This window comes from Sceloporus occidentalis, unplaced genomic scaffold (assembly GCF_023333645.1).
Source record: "Sceloporus occidentalis isolate IW3139 unplaced genomic scaffold, rSceOcc1.0.p SCAF_3, whole genome shotgun sequence".
Classification (NCBI taxonomy): Eukaryota; Metazoa; Chordata; class Lepidosauria; order Squamata; family Phrynosomatidae; genus Sceloporus; species Sceloporus occidentalis.
In genome coordinates, this window is record NW_028316983.1 from 220,345,630 (window position 1) to 220,368,721 (window position 23,092).

General features: G+C 39.4%; 1 protein-coding gene across 2 annotated transcripts in view; it reads right to left on the bottom strand.

The window, feature by feature from the left end:
* NIPAL2 (NIPA like domain containing 2) overlaps nucleotides 1–15,669 on the bottom strand; it is a 38,185-nt gene extending 22,516 nt beyond the window's left edge. The window contains exons 1-5 of one of the 2 annotated variants that reach the window (XM_089518926.1): nucleotides 15,480–15,669; nucleotides 11,572–11,640; nucleotides 9,490–9,661; nucleotides 6,911–6,970; nucleotides 1,573–1,694 (exon numbers count right to left, since the gene is read on the bottom strand). In XM_089518926.1, coding sequence (XP_089375052.1) covers nucleotides 1,573–1,694; nucleotides 6,911–6,970; nucleotides 9,490–9,661; nucleotides 11,572–11,640; nucleotides 15,480–15,563 — 507 coding nt within the window. In that variant the 5' untranslated portion in view covers nucleotides 15,564–15,669. The remainder of the gene's footprint in view (nucleotides 1–1,572; nucleotides 1,695–6,910; nucleotides 6,971–9,489; nucleotides 9,662–11,571; nucleotides 11,641–15,479) is intronic. The other variant, XM_089518927.1, reaches the window with a different exon arrangement.
* Nucleotides 15,670–23,092: the final 7,423 nt, after the last annotated feature.

Below are 23,092 nucleotides of genomic sequence, written 5' to 3' on the forward strand. Positions count from 1 at the left end.
TGTCTTTTTATGCTAAAACAGATGGGCACAGCTATCTCATTCTATACCTTTTGGCATTCTGTACTGAGCCCCAGAATAAAAGAACTGTGTTACTGCATTTAAAATGTAAGAACAAAACTGAAAATAGGGATCAGAGGTTAATTGTTGGCACGACAGAGTAGGGATGCTTGAATAGGATACTGGAAAATGGCATATCCCATGGGGTAGATGTCTACATATGCTACAGCCATGACTACAAACAGAGAAAAAAGCTACTGTCATAGGATGTTTATGTATGCAAGACACAAGCTGAAGTGTGGCCCTCTTGATGTTGTTGGACTCTTAAATCCAATAAGCCCTGGCTGGCATTTTCAACTGTCAGGGATGCTGGAATCTGTAATGTAAAAACATCTGAAAGACCAAAATTCTCAACACCTGATATAAAGGAATGCAAAGCTGAGAAGGCAGACAATTCAACTATTGTTACGGGGTGGGTGGGTTAATGAACACTTCAAAAAAGAGACAGTAATCTCCTATTATTTGTTCCAAAGAATATCCTATGTATCAGAAGCAAGAGAGATTCTTCACTTCTAAATTCCCTTCCCCGTCGGGACCACATTTCTGAAAACTTTCCCCCAACCCCTGCAAGCAAGAAGATCTCTGTAACTGAAAAAGTCATTTATTTATTTATTTGCAGAAAGGCGGAGATAAACTTAATACAAAATATGTGGTAGATTGCTTAAAACAAATTTGTTGATTTTAATCATCTGTGTTTTGTTATATGTTTATACTGTTCCTTTACAATTTTAGGCATCTGTGCTATGTTCTGTGTGTGTATGTATGTGTGTGTGTGTGTGTGTGTGTATATATATATATATATATATATATATCCAGTTTTGTTATGGCTTATAGAGAAACATTTAGAGAAAACTAAAATACGTAAATAAAAGAACCAATCAGGTGTAGGCAATCTATGGTATCCCAGCTTTAAAATTTGTTGACCCCTCAATACAGTCCCCAATACATTCAAATGAACAGAGACCACTCCCCTTATTTTATTCCTCACATAAAAACTAGGTCACCAGTAAATGTTCATAAAATATATTCAAATGTATGCTTAAGTGCTTTCCTGGACTACAGCCTAAACGTTTAGGTGGTGGAGAAAGGTTCTTTTTCTCCTAACAAGTCTATGATTTGAGAATGAAGGGGCTATTTTGGCATGGCAATTCTTTGCTTAAAATACTGAAAAAACAAAGGACATTTTAGTATTATACCATCACAGTCTTCTTAGTCTTCACCACTAAAAGTGCCACATAGAATTATTGTCTTCTTACACTACTTGCCAAGAGCTTTGAAAGGTTACTTTTAAACTACAACTCTCAGAATCACCTAGCCAACATGGCCAGTGCAGGACAAACACACTGTCTGTCTTGTTCTTCATATTGTTTTTGTTTTACCAATGGGAAATGGGGAAATGGAGGGGAATTGAATGGAGCGTGCTAAAAAAATATATTGTTGTCTGGAACCCAGAACAGTAACATGTCATACTGCAACATTTTGTTTCATGGCACACTTGTAGAGTATTTCACTCACCGCATAAATCAGGAATTGCCAGCTAACTAGATCATTCTGTATCTTTCTCGCATTGGCTTCCTGAGAGACATGTGGAGCAAATGTCACCAACAAAAAGGTTCCTGCAATTGTTACAGTTCCACCTTAAAAAAAAAACATTTAGATAAGAAAGGTGTTTTTTTTAACAGAACCTTAACAAGATGTCTGCCAGAAAACTTCTTAACAGCAGTATAATGATAATATTTATAAATAAAACTGATCATGCACAAATTTATATAGCAAGTATGACAAGAAAGGATTTTTTTTAAAAAAAGAAAAAGCATGGTAGCATAGTTTCCATTTCTCTCCAATGATCACACTACTGTCAAAACACAATTGTAAGGAACATATTGTCAAGTTTTTAAAAGATATGCTGATAGGAAAGAGTTAGCATTCAACTTAATCAAGTACACCAGGTAGAGACAGACCATCTTAAAGGATGAGTGCATCAGACACATACTACAGAAAAGATGTGAGAAAGGTTTTGTAGGAATAGACAGACAGAAGGGTTTTCCACAGGTTAAATTTACAACATGGTACTTTGAATCTGAAAAACTCAAGCACAGATAACATTGAGATTTAAGACTGATCTGCTATGTGAAACACAGGAATCCTTTGTTGTAACAACGACTGGTTACATACCTATGCCTTAGAATCATAGAGTTGGAAGAAACCACAAGGGCCACTAGTTCAACCCTCTGTCATGCAAAAACACAGAATCAAAGCACCCGCACAGATGGACATCCAGCCTCTGCCTAAAACCTCCAAAGAAGGCGACTCCACCACTCTCAGAGGGAGAGTGCTCCACTGTCACACAGCTGTTACTGTCAGGATGTTCTTCCTAATTTTTAGGTGGAACCTCTTTTCTTGCAGTTTGCATCCATTGTTCTGGGTCCTATTCTCTAGAGCAGCAGAAAACAAGCTTGTTCCATCCTCGATGTGACACTCTTTTCAAATACTTAAACAGGGCTATCATATCACCTCTTAACAGTCTCTTCCCCAAGTTAAACATACCCAGCTTGCTACATTACTCCTCATAAGACATGGTTTCTAGACCCTTCACCCTTTTGGTAGCCCTCCTCTGGACATGCTCCATCTTGTGAATATCCTTTTTGAATTGTGGATCCCAGTTCAAAAAGGATGTTGACAAGTTGGAGCATACCAGTCTTCTCCAACTGGGTGCCCTCCAGACCTTTTAGACTACAACACCAGTCACCACTGACCATTGTCTATGTTAGTTGGGCTATTAGAAATTGTAATCCTGAACATATGGAGGGCATCACGATAAATAAGATTGTCTTACATAAGCAATGATATGTTCAAATATTACACACACACACATTTCTTTCTCCTATATGGTTTTTAACATCTTTAACTGATGACAAAGCCAGTGGAGCTTGGAAAGCTTGCAACAGGTGTACTGTGCATTTACATTGGGCCAATAATTTATGGAGGGCATCACGCTAAATAGGATTGCCTTACAGTTTAATTTGGCATTGGGAATGAGAAAGATCATTCTGAAGGAAGAAAAGCAAGAATCTTTAAAATCACAGCTTTAACAGGTGCTAACCCAGTTCTAGGGTACCTTTTACTGCTCTACTGGCTCCTACCTATTGAGAGCAAATGGCTACTCCTACTGGAGGCAGTCAAATGCCTCCTTAAGCTGAAAAACTCTGGGCCTTTCCCCAGGAAGCAAAGAGCACTTCTGGAGTCTTTAGAGCAGATTTTGAAGCTGCTTAGACATATCATTGAGGGCTGGGAAGCAGAGTGGGAAAATTAATAAATGCAGCACAGTAAAGGGAGAATTATCCCAGTTCTCATCCAACAGTTCCCAGTAGCATCTCCTTCTCCTTACTCTCTTTTTGCATAACTTATAGATGAACATGGGTAATTGCAGGAATAATTGCATCCATGTGAAATGGGACGTGGGCTTGTGACAGAGTGTACTTGAACGTGCAAGTGTATAGAGACATATGCTTCTCTGCATAAGTATGTCTTATGTTCTTTGGTGCTGCTGATGGGCCAATTTAAAAACTGGCAATAAAAATGAGTCTTTAGGATTGGTGGTGCAGTTTTTGTTTTTTTACAAAAAGGTTCCCCACTCCAACTATCAGTGTAGAACGTGAGTTTCTGGGGTACAAAAGACTGCAGGGAACATTAATAGGACACTCATTTCAAAGAAGAAAAATCCCTGCTGCAGTCTATATTTATGTGCTTGCACAAATCTCCCAACAATCACCATATCTGCCATTATACAGCTAACTCCAATGGAATGCAGCAACATTGTGTGTTTTTTTAAACCCTCCATGGCAAAGACAAACTCACAGAAATAAATCAGCACACAACTCTAGTTAAAACAATGTGCAGCACACAAGGTTAAGGGGAACATGATCAGCTGAGAGAAGAATTATCCATGTATCATTTTGATTTTTTTAAAAAATATCATAAAATATTGTAGGAGAATGTCTTTCAGCAAACATCTTCAACAGCTGTGAAGTTATACTACACTGTCTGCTTGCTTACTTATAGAAGGAACCTAAAGCCATTCTCTTCATTTTGCACAAATCTCTCAAACAAGAGATGGAGATGTTCTTCTGCACAGTGAAAAGGGCACAAAGGAAGTACAAATAGTCTTATGTGAAACAAGATATCATCAATTTGATGCATGTAGAGAGCAAGAAGAAGTGGCAAAATGATTAGGAGTGACTCATTGAATGAGTTCACATATCATGATAAGCCAGGATTTTAAGGGAAGATTGGTTTATTGTCTTCAAACAGTAAAGTACTGCACACAGCTGGATCATCCCACTGCAAACAGGAGTAGTTCAAAAAGTCATGGATTTTCCATATTTGGTTGGCTTATAGTGACTTCTAAACTACCACTCTGGTTATCTCTCCCTGAAAAAGCCAGAGAGCTGCTATACAACTGGTATATACCTGGTGCTTTTAATATTAACTCCATCAGTGCATCTGAGGAAGTTGGGGTGTACACACACTGCAAAATTAAAGCAGTTTGATGCCACTTTAACTGCCATGACTTTATCCTACAAAATCCTGAGATTTGTTGTTTGGATAGGAATTCAGCCTGGTCCATCAGAGAGCTCTGGTGCCTCCCCAAACTGCAAATCCCAGAATGCTATAGGACAGAGTCATAGCAGTTAAAGTGATGTCAAACTGTCTTAATTCTGCCATGTAGATACACCTTGGATCTGCACCCACAACAGCTGACACAAAATTAAACCAGTTGGTCTTAAAGATGCTGCTATATTCCTCCATCCCTCCTCTCTTTTAATGCTGCAACAGACTAACATGGCATTCTCTTTGAAACTCATTCGTTCCAGTAACTAAGGCTGTACCTGCACTGCAGAAATAATCCAGTTTGACACCACTTTAAGAACCATGGTTCAATCCAATGGAATACTGGAAACAGGGGTTTTGTGAGACATTTAACCTTCTGTCTCAGAAATCTCTGGTGCCACACCAAAAGTACAATTCTCAGATTTCCACAGCACTGAGCCATGGCAGTTAAAGTGGTATCAAACTGAATTATTTCTGCCAGTGTGGATTTGAAATAAGTCTCATGAAAGCCATTTCAACAATTTAGAATAAAGGAAAGATTGCTCAAAAACTGGTGGCCCGGAATAGACGGGCCCAAAGCAGCATGCCACCACCGATACTAGGGATCCCAAGTGTGCAGCAACCACACGATCCAGAACCCTAGTCCTCACGGGTGGCGGCATCATGGCAGCATCCCGTTCACATGGGTGCCACCATGATGACGTAAGGGACGTGCAGCGTACAGACTTGCTGCATGTTGCTTATGTCATCAGTGCACCAATGGCACACTGGTGACATCAGCCGGGTGCCATAAAAAGAACCTGCTTTTCGTAGGTTTTTTTTACTCAGTTTGGCTCAGTTTGACTGCTGTGGTATCCCTCTGCAGTTTAAACGGGCGCTTCCAGACCACCATTTTTTGGAGGGGGGGTTGTTTTGCCCCAGTGTCATGAAAAAGGAGTGAAAAAGGAAAGGTCTGTCCAGATTCAGCCCTGAGTCCTGAGATTCCCCATGATAGAGAATGAGAATAAGATGCATGCCTGTGCAAAACCCACATACCATATGAATAGCAGAGTGGAGTCTATACTAGATCTACCTGACCTATACATTTTGGTGAGAATAACTAGAGGAGCAGAATAAATGGATTTGTCTTTTTGCTGGGAGAAGAGCAGGAAGCAAAAACAGGACCTTTGCCAGAAATATCTCCCTATATTCCAGTTAAGTATTAGCCAGACAAAGAGATAGCTGCTGTGGCGGTGAACATTTTGGCAGAGCATGAGAATACACAGCCATCTTAAATCTATCATTTATGCATATGAGTAATTGGCCAATACAGCCTCAGACACCAAAAATAGCAATGGATTGATTGTCCTATGTAAAACAAACAAAAATACTTGCTTGAATTAGTCATTGAGTAATAAATGAATTATAGGGCATGGCAATTCAATTTGCAGAAATATTTTTAATGGAAACAGAAAGCCCAGTGGGTTGTTGTTTTTTCAATGAAAATCATGTTTGCCAGCAAAACATTGCTGAAATGCTTTTGGAAATGGCCAAATGAGTATAAAAGGAATGAAATGTTTGCTTTTAATTTATTTATTTTTAAATAAAGGTAACTGGCTTACAAATATTAGTATTAAAAGAACATTGCAAAGAATGTAAGCAATTAAGTCATGTCTTTTTCATGATAGTACTTCATTCTTGTCATAACATATATATTATAATGTAATATATAAAAAGTTTGTTTTTCAGAAAAACTATTGTATAAAATGCCTATTTAACTGATGCCCAAATGTAGAAAACTCTCTAGAACATCAGAGGCAAAAATTTAATTGTTAGCCTCAAGTGGAGTAGACCTAGTAAATATATGACGTTTACATAAGTGTTGATTTATTCAGATTTTGATTCAATTAGCTTGCTCTAGTTGGAACTAGCAATTGAATTGAGACATCTGGGATTTGAACTCCAGGATTGCTGTGTATTTTTTTGGAGTAAAACACAAAGATTCTACCTGTTCTTAAAATTATGTTCCAGTCTGCTATAATACTATTTATTTTCAGCTGACAAACACTGGAAAACATTTTAAATTCTTTCTTTCTTTCCTCTGGCCATTGCACTTATGTTAGAATAATGCTGATGCTTGATGAAAGAGAGGAGATTGAAAAACACAGTATTTCCAAAAACAGAATAAAGCAAATATATAAATCATTTTAAAATTATAAAAGCAATTTACTAAGTATAGGATTAGCAGTAGTTCTTAACTTACCTAATATGCCTTCGGACTTAATGTTCTCCTTTAAATATAAGACAGATATAACAGCGCTACCTGGGAAATAAATATTCATTGTTTAATGTTATGTGATCATGTAATAGATTAAAAGCTAATTCAATTTAAAATTATAATGTAACAAGACAATAGTGTCATAAAGATAAACTAAGGTAGGACAAATGCAAAATGCAGCTTTTTTGAGTTCCAGGTCTTGGGGGGAGGGGGAATATAAAAATGAAAAAATAAAACAAATCTTGGTTACACTAGCTAGCTAGATTTTCCAACCTAAGATCTTTTTTCCTGTTGGCCCAACCTAAGGACTAAAATTGAAATGCTATTCAAAAGACTGTGCTGGGGCACTCAATGAATATGTTTATGGGCGACGTACCATACGCTAGCCAAACCAATGTGCTCACTGGTTAATGACAGCTTTGATATGTGCCACATACATCTTAGTTTCTAGTTCTTTCTTACATACCGCCATACTGGACAAGTACAAACAATCAGGGCTCCAGCTGCTAAGCAAGCATAATCTGACTCTATAAACCAAAGAATGGATATCACAGGGATAGAGATCTCTTCACAGTACCAATACATTTCCATACATAACATCCAAATTGTGAATGACTTACTTCATGGAGGTTATTTTGCAAAGTATCTCTGTGTTAATGTCACAGAAGCCTGTCTCATTTTATACATGCAGTGACAGAGATTATATATAACTGGTTGAATCATGCATTTCTTCTCCAAAAATATTCACCAAGCCTGATTTCAGAGAAGGTTACAGAGAAGGTTACATCACTTTAGGCTTCAGGTGAGTGATGCCATTACAAAAACACATCTTTTTACAAGGAAGCAGCAGAGAAAGTGAGAGCAAGATCTGGGTGCAGCATTCTTACTCGAGTTTAGTTCCTCCACTGAACCATTGTGCACAAGGGGACATTTAATGAAAGTGAGCCTCACTCACTGCCTTAGGTAGTTCTATCCAATCTACCACCTCAGGACTCCAGCACTTACTTCCAACATCATTCTGCTATGTACTGAACATAGGCCTTATGCTCAGTCATAAAACCAGAGCTCAAGAACATTCCTTTTGTAGATTATAACTCCCAGGATCCCTCACCTAGTATGACATGACCCACCAAAGTAATTTTTCTCATTTCTGTCTAGAGTATAGTATCTAGATGCAAATCTATATTGAGATTATTCATAAATTGTAGCGAGAAAATTGCCAGTTTTTACATTTAAAAAAATCGATTGAGCACATTTCCATTCTGTCAATGACCCATAGAAACCCCCAATGGAGGAACTGGCATGCACAACAAGAAAACACACAGATGGTTCTTTGAATTACAACACATTTGTTAAAATCAGTATCCTGTTTCAAATGCTGCCCAGGGATTAAGAAAAGATAAACAGCAGCATGCATACTTGCTTCATCAGCAGGAAGCCTCCCTCTCCTGGAGGTAACATAACTTCTTTTCTTCCTATAAATAGTTTAAGTGTTATTGCTGTAAAGAGCTACTGAGGACTATATGAACTATTGTGATAATAAGAATAATTTTTTTGAGATGGACTTAAGAAATGTATCTTAAGAAATACTAAAATGAAGGCTTTCATAAGCAAAAGGTACTAGTATCCAAGCAACGTAGAACTACAACTGTATAACAAAAGCAGCAGGAGGCAAGGGAGTATCCACAATATAAATTGCAAGTATATCTCAGTTAACAAAAAGGGGGCCTGGGCATTATTTCTTTAACAGAAAATTTGGTACCCGAAGCAGAAGCATCCATGGCTTGAAAATAATTTAACAATATATAACTTCCAGAAAGCAAACCTTGATTTTGCCATTTTATATATTTTCTATGCCATTGTATTGAATGCGACTTGAGCATCCATGGACTTTGGTGTCCACGGGAGGTCCTGGAACCAAACCCAAAAGGATAACAAGGGCCCACTGTATTCCCTATTACCATGTATGGATGTGAAAGCTGGAAAATTAAGAAAGCGGATAGAAAGAGAATGAATTCATTTGAGATGTGGTGCTGGAGAAGAGTGCTGAGATTACTAGGGACAGCCAAGAAGTCAAACAAATGGGTCCCACAGCAGATCAAACCAGGAATCTCTCTGGAAGCCAAAATGACAAGACTGAGGCTGTCGTACTTTGGCCACATCATGAGGAGGCATGACTCACTGGAAAAAACAATAATGCTAGGAAAGGTGGAGGGAAGCAGAAAGAGAGGAAATTCACATGCTACATGGATGGACTCTATTACAGAGGTCATGGGTATGAATTTGCAGGAGCTGAGCAGTGGAGCACAGAGTGTCTTGGAGATGTTTCATCTACAGGGTTGCCATGAGTTAAGATTGATTCCAGGGTGGATAACATCAACAAAAGTGGTTCAAACTGCTTTAATTCTGCAGTGTGGATATACCCCATGGAAGCAGATTTGAGGTATCATGAAAAGGCAGCACGTTTTATCAGAGAATGTGCAATTTTGTCAAGGATAAATTGTGGTTTCTCTGGGGTTTTTTTTATAGGCACATGAAAAAAATTTGTGAGGAAGGAGTCTTACCTATGACAGCCATGCTTCCTAATGGAGCAATGACCATGACTGGAGCAAATCCATAGGCTGCAAAGTTCCCCATTTCTCCAATCCCCATAAGTAAAATTCCAGACCACCATAGTTTGCTTCTGTAACAGGGCTTTTGATCGGCTTGGTGCATCAGCCGAAGATGAGAACATTTCTAGAAGTTGGTAGATATTGGTAAGAATGTAAAAAATAAAAGACATGGGTCTGCACAAACATAAGAGACAACAACTTGACAGTAATACAGTATTACAAAAACTTTTTTCATCCTGGATGAAATCATGTTGTTATTGTGCAATGCTTAAGAAATTATATAAATCTTCAGTCTCTAAATAAACACTCCTGGAACAAAAATGTCAACATCAGCTGAAGTTAGCATGCTGAGTAGGTGGTTTGTAATGCTTTGCATATTTTGGAGTTACTTTCAAAAAACTGAGTTTTTCAGAAACTCTGGATTCTGAAACTCTTACCTCAATGCCAATACCAACTCTCCTGCCATTTAGGAAAACTAAAAAGAAAAAAGCAGCTCCAGCCATGTGCCAGTTTGAACTGGCAAGGTATTAGCACACTCTTGTTTGAATTATACATTAAGTACAGAATGTGGGATATAACAGATCTGAAATACAAAGACGGTAAACCCTCCACAGCCCAAACCATTTTAAAGGGAATATTAGGTTATATTCAATAGTGTGTCTCAACCAAAGGAAGGCTCTTTGATCTTGCAGAAACTTCGGTCAATGGAATGGAATACAGGGCAATTTTCACCCATTTCTTCTTCCCCTGTAGCTCCTGGAAGGAACTACCTCGCATGCTGTACCATAGAGTCCCTCTGAAGTAGAAAGAAAGGAGCATTAAGGCTCAGGACTAAAGGTTAAGTGGAATAATTTGCAAAAAAACCCCTCCTCCCCATTCTACTGAAGTCACTGCTATATCAAAGGGTTGCTCTCCAGGGTTTCAGGCTAGAATTTTCTCAACCCTATCTGGGAGAGGCCAGTTTTTTAATTTATATTTTGATGCTGGAAATTTCTGTGTGCAAAATCAGAGTTCTACTACTTGATGGGGGAGCAACAGAAGCTCCTAAAATGTTCTTATAAGTTATGGTCCCTGCCCAGAAGCTGCTAAAATTACTTCTGCCAGTTGCTATTCCACATAGTAAATATGAGAAATAAAAGCCTATTTGGATAGGTTATGATCTAATCATGTGGGGTATCAATATAATCCAGGGACTGTACCATGCTGGCATGGAAAATCACAAAGCAATTAGGATTAATGATGTGGCCAGCTGCTTGCAAATAGTAGAGTTATTGTATCAAGCGCTTCCACCCACAAGCAGTTTCCAACAGCCTCCACATGGGAGCCATAAGATTCAAACTGGTAGTCAAAAGATTCTTCTGGCTGGACATGGATTACTGTGTGTGGCAAGCATCGATTTCATGGCAGAGTGGTAATCTGATCACTACTCCACAGGGCATGCCGTTTGCTCAACACCCTTTCAAGCATATTGTCTTAATACTACAAGCTGTTAGAATCAAAGAGTGTGGTGGGGAGGCATTGAGAGGGAAGGAAAATCGTATGCCCTGTGGTTCTTGGACATAAAGCAACGATGGTATAATTTAAGAGTTTTAGTTTTAACATACAAAAACCCAATATAGTGTAAGATTTGCCATAAAAAAAGCCCAGGTTAAAAGCACATTTTGCTGTCACCAAATATAAATCAAAAATAAAATAAAATATTTTCATTTAGGCAAAATAACCTGAGGATTAATTTCTACAAATAAATAACCAAATGATCTCAAAACATATTGTGATGGAACAAGTAGTTGCTAATAGATTCTCAACTACCACAAGTAGTTAAGAGCAATTAAGCCCTCCCCCCAGATGCAGTCAGACTGCACCTCTCAGCATTCCTCACCACTGACAATGCTGGTTTGTAGACAAACAATATCTGGAGGGCCATGTGATTTTCACCCCTGAACTAACACAAGACATATGGCTGTAATCCTCTACAGAGGTTGGCAGTTTTGGTTACACTACAGCTCACAGTGTTAAGGAGATGTAGATCCATACCTGTAGATTCAATGAGATGCTAATCAGAATATTCCCTGCAATCGCCAACAAGATGCCTAAAAGTAGATTCTGGGGGGGAAAAACAACAGCCATGTACAATGAGACAGAATGTGCAAAGCAGAAGACAAATATTCACATACTTTCACTCATTTATATAATGACAAATGTCTAGGATGTAGTTTCAGTCAAAATCACTGCTTTTTCAAGAGACGATATGGGACCAAGTTATACCCTCCAATAGGTTGAATGTCCCAGTTTCTCTCTCTTCCCATTTTCCTTCATTTACCCTCAGTTTATTCCAGTTGTTCAAAGTGCAAAACTAGTTTGCACTGAAGTAACTCAGCAGGATGTAGAGGAAGTGGTGGAATCTTGCCCTTCTCAGCAGTCTCAGGCAAAAGCAAACTGCTGCAGCCTCTCCTAGCTTGTGTGTTCATCCTCATTAATAACTTTGGCCATCTTGATCGTACTCTGATGTAACTTGGCTACACATATCCTGCTTTGCATTTGTGAAATGTTGGAGGGTATGTGTTGGCTACTATTCATAACTTTCCATCAGTCTTTCAGAGCAAGGAATAATAGTAAAAGTACTCACTGCCTGTGACTGCTAAGGAGAGGCCTACACTGATGTTTTCATTTGTTTAACCATGTAAGAAGAATAGTTGGATAATCTTGGATAAATAGAAATTGTGACGCACAACAGTTCTACAGCTCTCATTTCAAAAGTAGTCTGACTCCATAGGAAGTCCACGTGTCTTAGCTATCATTGATTAATTTCCCCTCTTTTTTCAGTCTCTTAAAACATTTGTATTAAATGTATTTTAATAGATTAACATGACTATATTAAATACATAATCAATAAATGCAGACGCCTTAACCAGCCCAAGCAAAAACAATCCCTTGCCCAAGTACACACTTCTGAGAAGTACAGTTGAACCTGAGGGCAAGTACATTTCTGCCATCTGTCTAGGAATAATGCCAGAATGTCCTCCATTTTGATCATGCCTAAAAAACATGCATTTATATTAACATTTTTTAAAAAAAAACTCATTTTTTGCGCGTCCTCCATTTTTATGAAAACTTGTCCTACATTTGAAAATGTTGCCCTACATTTGTCCTACATTTGTCCCGGTTGGGAGGTCCTCACTTATGGCAACCCTAAGTGCAGAGGATCCACAAGGTTTTACATTTTCTTGAAAAGAAACACAGGGGGAATAGGTTAACTATGGCTTGTAGTTATGGTTCAAAACACACTGCAGAAATCATCCAGTTTGAGACTGATTTAACTGCCCTGGCTCAGTGCTAGGGAATCCTGGGAAATGTAGTTTATTCTAGCACCAGAGCTCTCTGACAGAGAAGGCTAGATGTCTCACAAAACTGCAGTTTGTATAATTCCCTAATATTGAGTCAGGGCAATTAAAGCAGTCTCAAACTGGATGATTTCTATAATGTGTTTTGGACCTATTTTCCAAACTCTGGTCAGACATAATTTACAGAAATTTAATTCAACAAATGGAACACAGAATAGCACAAGAAGTTACATTGGCTGATTATTTTAAAGCCATATTTAATCAAGAAATAGATTCCTCTATTGAGCATAGTGACTGCATCATCATATGCTATACCTTCATTTATGCCATCCTTTTCTCAAAAAACTGGGACTCAAGATGGTTTGCAAGATAAAAAGAAATAAATAAAATTACATGTATCTTAAATGCCAGAGTAAAGTAATATTGATTTGCCTAAAGAATTAAAATATTTAATACACTGATTTAAAAACAAAGAAAAAAGTGGCTGCTATGCTAAGAAAAGCAGTTTTCTTGAAAAACAAACAGTTCCCAACTGCCTGCTGGAATATAAAAGTCTTCAGCCCCTTTCACACTACACAATGAGATTATCATACAGAGACTGGATAGGAACGGGATTGCTCCCCCGTCCTTATCCCATCCATGACAATGATCATGCAAAAGCCTTTCAAAATGTAGCACTGATCCTGTCATTATCCTGTCATTGAAGCAGCACTGAATAAACACAAATTCCCATTAAAGCAAAATGCTGGGCAATGCCACTTCAATGACGGAACAATGACAGGATCAGAGTAATGTCATATGAAAGTCTTTCATGCAATCACTGTCACTTGCAATTTCTGGATGGGATAGTCTCTGGATAAGTACAATGTCATCTGAAAGTCCTTCCAGCATGGTTTTTTGTGGGTTTTTCGGGCTATGTGGCCATGTTCTAGAAGCGTTTCTTCCTGACGTTTCACCAGCATCAGTGGCTGGCAACTTCAGAGGATGCTTGCCTGGAAAAAGTTGGGTATATATATATCCTTCCAGCAATTGCATGGAAAGGATGGGACAGGGATGGGACAATGACATCCCATTCCTCCTGTGATAATTTCCATTGTTATAATTCCACTTTTACAATTTGGAGAGGCACCAGAGCTTCCTGGCCGAGAAACCTAAACACATCTCCTTAAATTGCAGATCTTAGGATGTTGCTACGGAAGTTAAAATGGAATCACAGTGCTATAAATATGTAATGTGCAAGTGCTCCTCACCTGCCAATGTAAAGACAACAAAAAGAGAGCTAGTCTAGTTCCTGGGGTGGCAGATCCATAATCTGGGACCACTGAGAAGGCCCTGTGAAGGTGGTGGGATTGATATAAGTGCCTCCTCAGAAGACCTTAGCATTTAGCAAACTCACATGGGAATGTACAGTCCTTCAAATAGCCTGAATCCATGACAGAAAAGCATTTTGACTGAGGAACCAACTATCTGCAGGGCACAGGGGCTTTTCCTCTCTGGAGCTCTTCAAAGAAATATAGCCTACAATACCTGGTACTCCTAGGAGGACAGCCATTCAAGGACTAACCAGGACTGACCCCGCTTAGCTTGCAAGATCAGACAGGATCTGGTGCTTTTAAAGTGTTTAGGGCCTCAGAGTGTATTTGGTGTTCTCTTGTGCCTTCAAGTCATTTCCATCTTATGGCGACCCAAAGATATCTATCATGAGTTTTTCTGAGGTTGAGAGTGTGTGACTCACCCAAGGTTTCTGTGGCCAAGCAGAGATTCGAAACCTGATCACCAGAGTCATAGTCCAATGCTCAAACTACTACACCACGCTGGCTCTCCAGTGGGTAAAATATGTTCCAGCGGGTATTTACTCTACACTAATTCTCTCAGCCTCCTCTGAACAAATCTTGCCAAAAAACACCCATGATAGGATGGCCAGAGTGGTTTGAGTGTTGGAACTACTACTCTGGCGATCAGGGTTCAATTGCCAGCTTGGCTGTGAAACCCACTGGTAACCTTGGACAAGTCACATGCTCTCAACCTCAGGAGAAGGCAATGGCAAACCTCCTCTGAACAAATCTTGGCAACCATATGATGGGGTCTTATAGTCCCCTCCCCAGTCACACAACAACAACAACAACACAGCAATGTAGTCTCTCAGGCAGAAACACAGAAAGTCCTGCTGCTCAGAAAAACTCTACCTTGTCCTAAGGATGGATCTCACATAGCCCTCCAGATAGTGTTGGTCTGCAAGTTCTGAAACTCCCATCAGCCCTAGGTAATGGGGAATGCTGAACACTGCAACCCCAGAATATTTAGAGGGCCACAAACCCCTGCTGTGTACCAAGCCTGGTTCTTGGAAGGGAGCTCTGGTGCCCCAACAAACTCTCAGCTCCAAAATGCCATCGCAAGGAGCTGGGGCAGTTCGGGGGGGGGGGGGGGTTATCAGATTATTTCTGCAGTAGGGATGCAGCGGGGGGGGGGGGACAATGGCATTTTTACAGTTTTGAGAAAACAATTCTTCCATGCTGTACATCCAGTAAGAGTTTTAAAAACTCGAACCTCCCAGTGCATACTGGACTCAAGGGCTTGTAAATCCAGCTACTTTCGCCTTACCTGATTCGCATAGTACCACCCTAAGGAAAGAAAGCTCTCTTCTTTCCCCTTGGCTGTCTCATTGTGGGGGGAGAGGGAGCTCATCCTGGCCAAGGAGACCCCCCTGGGACCCCCACCTAGAAGGACTCCTCCGATCCCCTCTGGACCCCAAGCAAAGCCATGAGCAACAGGAGCAGCCAGGGAATCCGGATTTCACCTTGTTCTCCCACTTCCTGGTCTGAGCTGCTTTGGGAGGAGGAAAGGAGGAAGGGCTGTTCTCACCTGGACAGGTAAGTGGTGGCGATCTCCGGCCGGAAGTGCTTCAAGCAGATCATCAAACCGGATTAGTTGACCAGTGCAGATGCAGCCTAACAGGTGCTTGGAAGGGAGCTCTTGGCAAAACACAAAGAAGCATCACTGCAGTCATTGTCTTCATTTGCAGCTACTTCTCTTCTTCTTTTTAAATGTGATTGCAACCAGGAATCAGAATTGTAAAGGGACCAGGCGGAAATCTTGTTGTAGCAACAGGGCGAGCCAACGTCCTCCTTTTCCAGGACATGTCCTTTATTTCAGCCTCCTTTCCAATGTCCACCATTCTGAAGCATGGATGGAGTGCATGAGTTGGAGTGCTTTTGGCTTTTTGGTCCTGATCTCTCCTGGGATTGTCTTGGCAAAATTTGTCCAGAGGGGGTTAAGTGCCATGGCCTTCCTCTGAGGCTGAGAGAGTGTGACTTGCCCAAGATGGGTTTCATGGCCAAGCTGGGAATCAAACCCTGGTCTCCAGAGTCCTAGCCCAGCACACAAACCATGCTGGCTCTTATGCAGTTGGACATATTTGGTGCCATGGGGGAGATGTGTTGTTTTTTTAATTTTTCCCAAAATAATTATTATACCGTGTATAATGCATATTATACAATCATGATTCATATTATAATTTCTCCCCTCACCCCCCACCCAAATAAGAAAACAGCATAGAGAAATTTACAATCCAATCAAATTAACAATCGGTTTCAGAGATATGGAAAATATTATTGATTATATTATTAACTTCTTCATACCCCATTTTACCTTTCACGTTCTTAATTACTATTTCCCATTTGTCTTCCCATTGTTCTTTATTGCTTTCCCCTATATATTTTAATCTTCTTTCCCTAAGGAAGTCAAATAGTATATATTCTTTTCTATATTTAAACAAGTAAGCCTTGTTTCATTTTGATTTGTTTCTCCATCCGTAAGCAATCACTGCATGTGCAGCTTTTAGAAATTGTTTTGTTACATATTTTTTATTATTATTCAATCCTAATTCCCCTAAATTGAGAGTCAAGCAATTTTCTTTACTTAATTGTATTTCTATCCATATAATTGTATTTATCTGTTGCTTAACCTCAGTCCAAAATTTTTGTACAAATGGGCATTCCCACCACATGTGAATATATATCCCTTTAACTCCACATCCATGCCAACACTTGGATTGAAATTTGTCATTCGTAAATGCTAATTGGTGTGGTGTCTTATACTGTTTTCCGATCATTTTCATTTGTTGTTCTTTTACATTTGTGTTTTTAATTTTAACAATTTCTTGTAGCCAAATTTTAATTTTATCTATATCAACCAATAAATCTTTTTCCCAGTTCATTGTCAATCCCTCTATCATTCTAAATTGGGTTATTAACATATTCTTATACATTTTTCCTATTAGTCCTTTACCCCCTTCTAATTTTTTTAAAATTATTTCTTCTAATAATTCATTTTGGTCATCAATATTTAATTGTGTTTCATCTAGTAATTTTATTATCCCTTTTATCTGAATCCAATATTGCTTACCTATTAAAATGGTTAATTTTTCTTCCTGAATTCGTGCCCCTGTTAAATCATACAAATCTCCAATTATTTTAAATCCTTTATTCTTTAATTTTTTAATTATCTTTCCAAGATCTTCATTGTTACTTTTGTTTAAATATTCAATTGGTAACCACTTCCTATTTTTTATACCCAGATTTTTACTCCATTTCTCCCATATTTTATAATTCACTCTTATTGGACCGATTCTTTTCTCTTTTTCTTTTCTTCCATGGGGGAGATGTGTGACTGGAAAATGTCTCGGTGCCTACATGGAAAAATGGAGTGGCAGAGCTTGGAAAAGTTATTTTGGTGACAATAGCTCCTACAATATCTAAGCCAGCCAGACTATATTGGCTGGGGGATTCTGGGAGCTGTCGTTAAAATCAGTTTCTCAAACTCATGATTTGAAGATTTCCAAGCTAAAGGGGCAGGATAAGATCAGACACACATTATGCATTGATCATAATGCACTGGAACAGAAATTTATGACAGCAGATGTTTACAGAAATTTTTAAAAAACACGTGGAAATCAAACAGTCCTCCAGATATTATTGGACTGCAAATTCCAGCAGCCCCTGCCAGCATTGCCCTTAGTGAGGAACCCTGGCTGCTTCAGGCTAATATCATTTGTAGAATCACATGATGGCCTTCTCTGCTATAAAAGTATTCAAGAAATAATGCAATTTGACACTACTTTAACTGTTCTATCCCATAGAACCAGGGATTTGCAGTTTTGTGAGGCATCAGCACTCTTTGGCAGGAAAGGGTAAAGACCTTGTAAAAACTACAAATCCCAGGATTCCATTCACGGTTAAGAGGTGATATGATAGCCTTGTTTAAGTATTTGAAGAGGTGTCACATTAAGGATGGAGCAAGCTTGTTTTCTGCTGCTCCAGAGACTAGAACACAAAATAGTGAATGCAAGCTACAGGAAAAGAGATTCCACCTAAAGATTAGGAGGAACTTCCTGATAGTAAGGGCTATTTGACAGGAGATTATGCTTCCTTGGAGAGTGGTAGAGTCTCCTTCTTTGGAGGTCTTTAATAATAATAAATAATAAAATTTTTATTTATATACCGCCCTTCCTAAGATCAGGGCGGTGCACAACAGTACAATTACATAACCGAAAAATACAATACAAATACAAATTAACATTAACATCAATAATTAAAACCAATGATTAAAACCCCCTAAACCAGCAACCCTTACTGTCGGGTAGGGGTGGGGGGCGAGATGGGGTTTACATTACATTTAAACAGAAGTTGGATGGCCATCTGTCAGGGATGCTTTCATTGTGAGTTCCTACATGGCAGGGGTTTGAACTAGATGGCACTTGTGGTTTCTTCCAACTCTATAATTCTATGATTCTTGAGGGGTTTTTTTTAATAAAAGTAGCATACCGGTTTCAAAACAGCCATTATTTTATGTCTTTACAATCATTCAACTGGAGCTGCTGCTGCCATCACACTCTGATCCCCCCTTAACCCAGTTCCCTGCCCTATCCCTTACTCAACATGTCTTCCAGTTATTTTATTTTATTTTTATTTTAACCTTTTCCTGTTATTCCAGAATTTGCTACTGCAATTGAGTTTTTAAAAGGCACACAAAGAAAACAGATTTTTTTTACAGGCAATCCTGTGCTCTGTTTGAATGGACAGAAATAAGCAGAAGCTGTGAGCTTAAGAATACAGAGGAGGAGAGGGGACAGGGGGAGAGAAGACTGTGAATATCACAACTGCCCTGGCAGTGACGTTTTACACCTGGGGACTTGCGTAATTACTAGCTCATTGACTGGTTTCCCCCATCATTGAAAAGGGATGCAACAGCTATGGGTCACAGGCACAGCAGCTACAGGTTGGAGGTGTCATTGTGCAATAAGTATCATGAAGGCTGTTTTTTTCCCCCCTTGGGTCTAATCACAGTTTAAAAGCTACTGTAGTAATCTCCTTACTTATCACAGTATGAATGTGTCAGACTATATAGACCAGGGTGGGAACTGTGTAGCCCACCAGATGTTGTTGAACTGCAACTCCCATCAAGGCTATCCAGTATAGCCAATGGCACGAAATGCTGGGAGCTGGAGTTCAACAAAATCTGGAGAGCCAGACAGTTCCCACCCCTAATGTAGACTGATAGATCTGTTCTGCTCATGCCTGATTGTATTTGCTTAGGATAGAATGCGTTTCTGGCAAGCAGATTTTACCCCACACTATAACCCCTGCAAGTGAAGATCAATCTCTGGCATTCAGAACTATAGCTTGTGTTCTAGAAAAGTGATGTCAATAGCATGTTTACTTGTGTGTTGCTTGGTGTGGGACAGAACACAAGTTCCCAACCACAAGCTGACTTATGTGGGTTGGAACACTGCTTTCAGATTGGATTGATTTCTTGTTGGAAGAGATGCCAAGGAAAAAGCATTTATTCTCTTCATGGAAGAAGATTAATGCATACACTTCTATTCTTGTTTATTAAAGAATAGTTCTGCGTGTCGCAAAGATGCTAGGCAGGAATTATTTTCCTGCTCCTTCTCTACATCAGTGAGCTCAAGGCACTATACGTTGCTCTCCTCTTCATCCACTATATCCTCATAGCAGCTGAAAAACTGTCCCAGGGTCACCCAGGGAGCTTAAAGGCTCAGTGAAGACTTGAATCTCCCAAATCCCAATCCAGCACTTTAACAAATATGTATGATGTGAACATAGACAAGGCATGTATAATAATATAACCTGATGATATGTCAAAAACTACATTTAGTTGGAGTGAGTGCCTGTACAATACACATTACTGAGTGGTTAAAACAGAGCCAGTATAGTGGTTTGCGCACTGGAGTCTGAGAATCAGGGTTCAAATCCCCACTTGGTCATGAAAACCCACTGGGTGACTTTGAGTAAGTCACACTTTCTCAGCTATAGAGGAAGGCAAGGGCAAACCCTCTCTGAACAAATCTTGCTATTAAAACCCTGAGATGAGTTCACCTTAGGGGTGCCATTAATGGTAAACAACTTGAAAGCATGCAGCAACAACACAATAAAATCATCTTCCTCCTTTTCTTTGTATTTTTATTTTTCAAATCTTTTAAAAACATTCTTTTAAAATCATGTCAGAAATGAAATTTGACAGCTCAATGCCAGAAGAGATGTCCATGTGTCATTATGCATGTGTTTAAAGAGGTAGCTGTGTCATTCTGTTTTAGCATTAAAAGCCATAAAGGAACCCAGTACTATCTTTGAGATTAATTGAGGAAAATAAATTTCTAGCATGAGATTGCATGGACTATCAGATGTACCTGATGAAATGGACCAAAATCCACACAAAAATTGTGCCAGAAATGTCATTTTCCAGTGGCACCTTTGAAACTAAGTGGGAAAATGACATTTCTGGCATAAATCTTTGTGGATTACAGTCCACTTCATCAGATACATCTGATAAAATAGACATTAGTCCATGATAGTTTATGCTAGAAATGTATTTATATTTTTGTCATGTGGCTGAGAAGTGTGGAATTAGGAAACACACTGGTTTTTTGTTTTGGTTTTTTGCTTCCCAACATATAATTTACATCAAAAGTTTCTTACAGTGTTTTATAAATGGTGGTCTGACTATCTGTAGGAATACAAGAGGAATGTATACCAGTGTAGTCTAGGGCGTCTGTAACCTTTTAGATTCCCATAATCCCCAGCACCAATAGTCAGTGGTCAGGGGTGATGGGAGCTGTATTCTGACACCATATGGAGTGCTATGGTTTAATGAAAAAAGTCATGGACCAGGTAAACTTAAGTGAAAACTTTACATTTAAGTAACGGATTGTAATGCTATTTGTTTGCTGATTTTAAATATATATTTTAAAAATACAAAAATGGCTCCCTCGAAGTAACATTTTGAAGCAAGAAGTAAACATTCACTATTGCTTTTTGAAAATGCAACGTTAACATGAAAAGACTTAAAAGTTAAGCCATTGGCCATTGTTACTTCCACAGACCAAAAAGAGTAACAAGTACCAATATTGCATTTAGCATGTTACGTCCAAACTCTGGAAAGGGTATTCAGAAGAAATATTTGTTTTCTTTGGCTCTTAATGCCTAACACTCTCCACCTGTAAGCCTCCTGGGGTTACAGCGTTTGAAGGCTGCCGCCATTTCCTTAAACTGGCACAGAGAGAGACCATATTGTCAGGCAAAATTCTTTGATTGAATGATTCAGTTGGCAGCCTGCGCTCATTCCCTACTCTCTCATCCAGGTTTGCTTATTATTAGTACTGGGCAATACTCCCAGAAACAAAAGCCATGCGCTATAAGAATAGCAGTATGCCCTTCTAATACATCTCTGCTCATTTACCGTGAGAAAAAACTCATGGCTACATTGGCAATGAATGCACATACTACCATTGATGAATATTTACAATTGTATGAGAATGGGAAACAGGGAGAAAGGAGAACAGAAAGGAAAAGAACAAAGGAACACCAATGAGACATTTGGGCATTAACTTGCCAGATGATGATAAATGCTAGCTGGAAAGCCTCTTCCCCCCAAAGAGTAAACCAATGTCATGTTCATCAGATGGTGCATCTACACAGTAGAAATAATGCACCACATTCAGTGCTGTAGTTCCACCCTATGGAATCCTGAAATTTGTAGTTTTACAAGGTCTTAAGCCTTTCCTGCCAAAGGGTGCTGGGGCCTCACTAAACTACAAACCCCAGGATTTTGTAGGATGGAACCATTACAGTTAAAGTGGTGTCAGTCTGCATTATTCTACAATCTAGGTGCATTCAGAGATGATGGGAGTTGTAGTTCAACATACCAAGTTAGGAAGGATCAAATTAGGGGAATTTAATTAGCTCAAATTTATGAGAGGCGTGTCCTAACAATGCACGCAGCAGGATCGTGTCCCTATATGTATACCAGAGGTAATCTAGTCCAACCCCAAGAAACAGAGACTCCAATGCCAATGAGTTGCAATTAAAATATAAACATTTATTAAAGCCACACAACAAAAGGGATCACACACGCACACACACATTCAATGCTAAAGCAAGGGAGGGGAAGAGTTTGGGGGTAAAGGAGAAAGGATAGAGTCACCATTGGAATAATTACCTTAGGAGTCTTCTCCAAGCGACGGATGTGAGGGATGTTGGAAGGTGAACATGGCCGCGGGGAACAGAAAGCAAGCGGCGACCGCGGTGGCTAGGAGCTAAGTTCCAGCGGGCTAGCTAACAAGAAGCCCGAAAGAGACAGCGGGCTTCGGCTTGCCCAAGTGATTTCAGCAGGGCGCTGTGCCCAAGAGAGAGCTCCAGAATGATTGCTCTTCAGAGTTGAGGTTTGGAACTGTAGTTCACAAAGCCCACTGAAGGGCGAAATCTGGGTCTTATTTATACTGCGAAACATATCCTCAGGCTATAGCTACCTGGGAACAAAGGTCTTGATTACTGTCTATTGACCAAGTCTAAAGTTAAACAATAAATACACAAAAGGGGTCTGCTACTTCTTTGGGAGAAGAATACTATGTAGATGGCTGAGTACTTAATACCATCAATAGGTGAGGCAAACTTCTATTGTCCTCATTCTCTTGGGTCGCTTGCGAAAACTGGAAATGCGACTCCCAAAATTGGTTTTGAAAGGTGTGACTTTACCTTCTGCTTATAGCCATGCCTTGCTAGGCTGCCTGGCTATGTGGTCAGCTCACTTTTGGGATAATGGCGGCTGCAATGGGGTCAGTCAGGGGTCATGATTTTTAATCGCTTGGCACCCAAAATTTATATAAAACCAAACTTGGTAACAGAGTAGATGCCAGA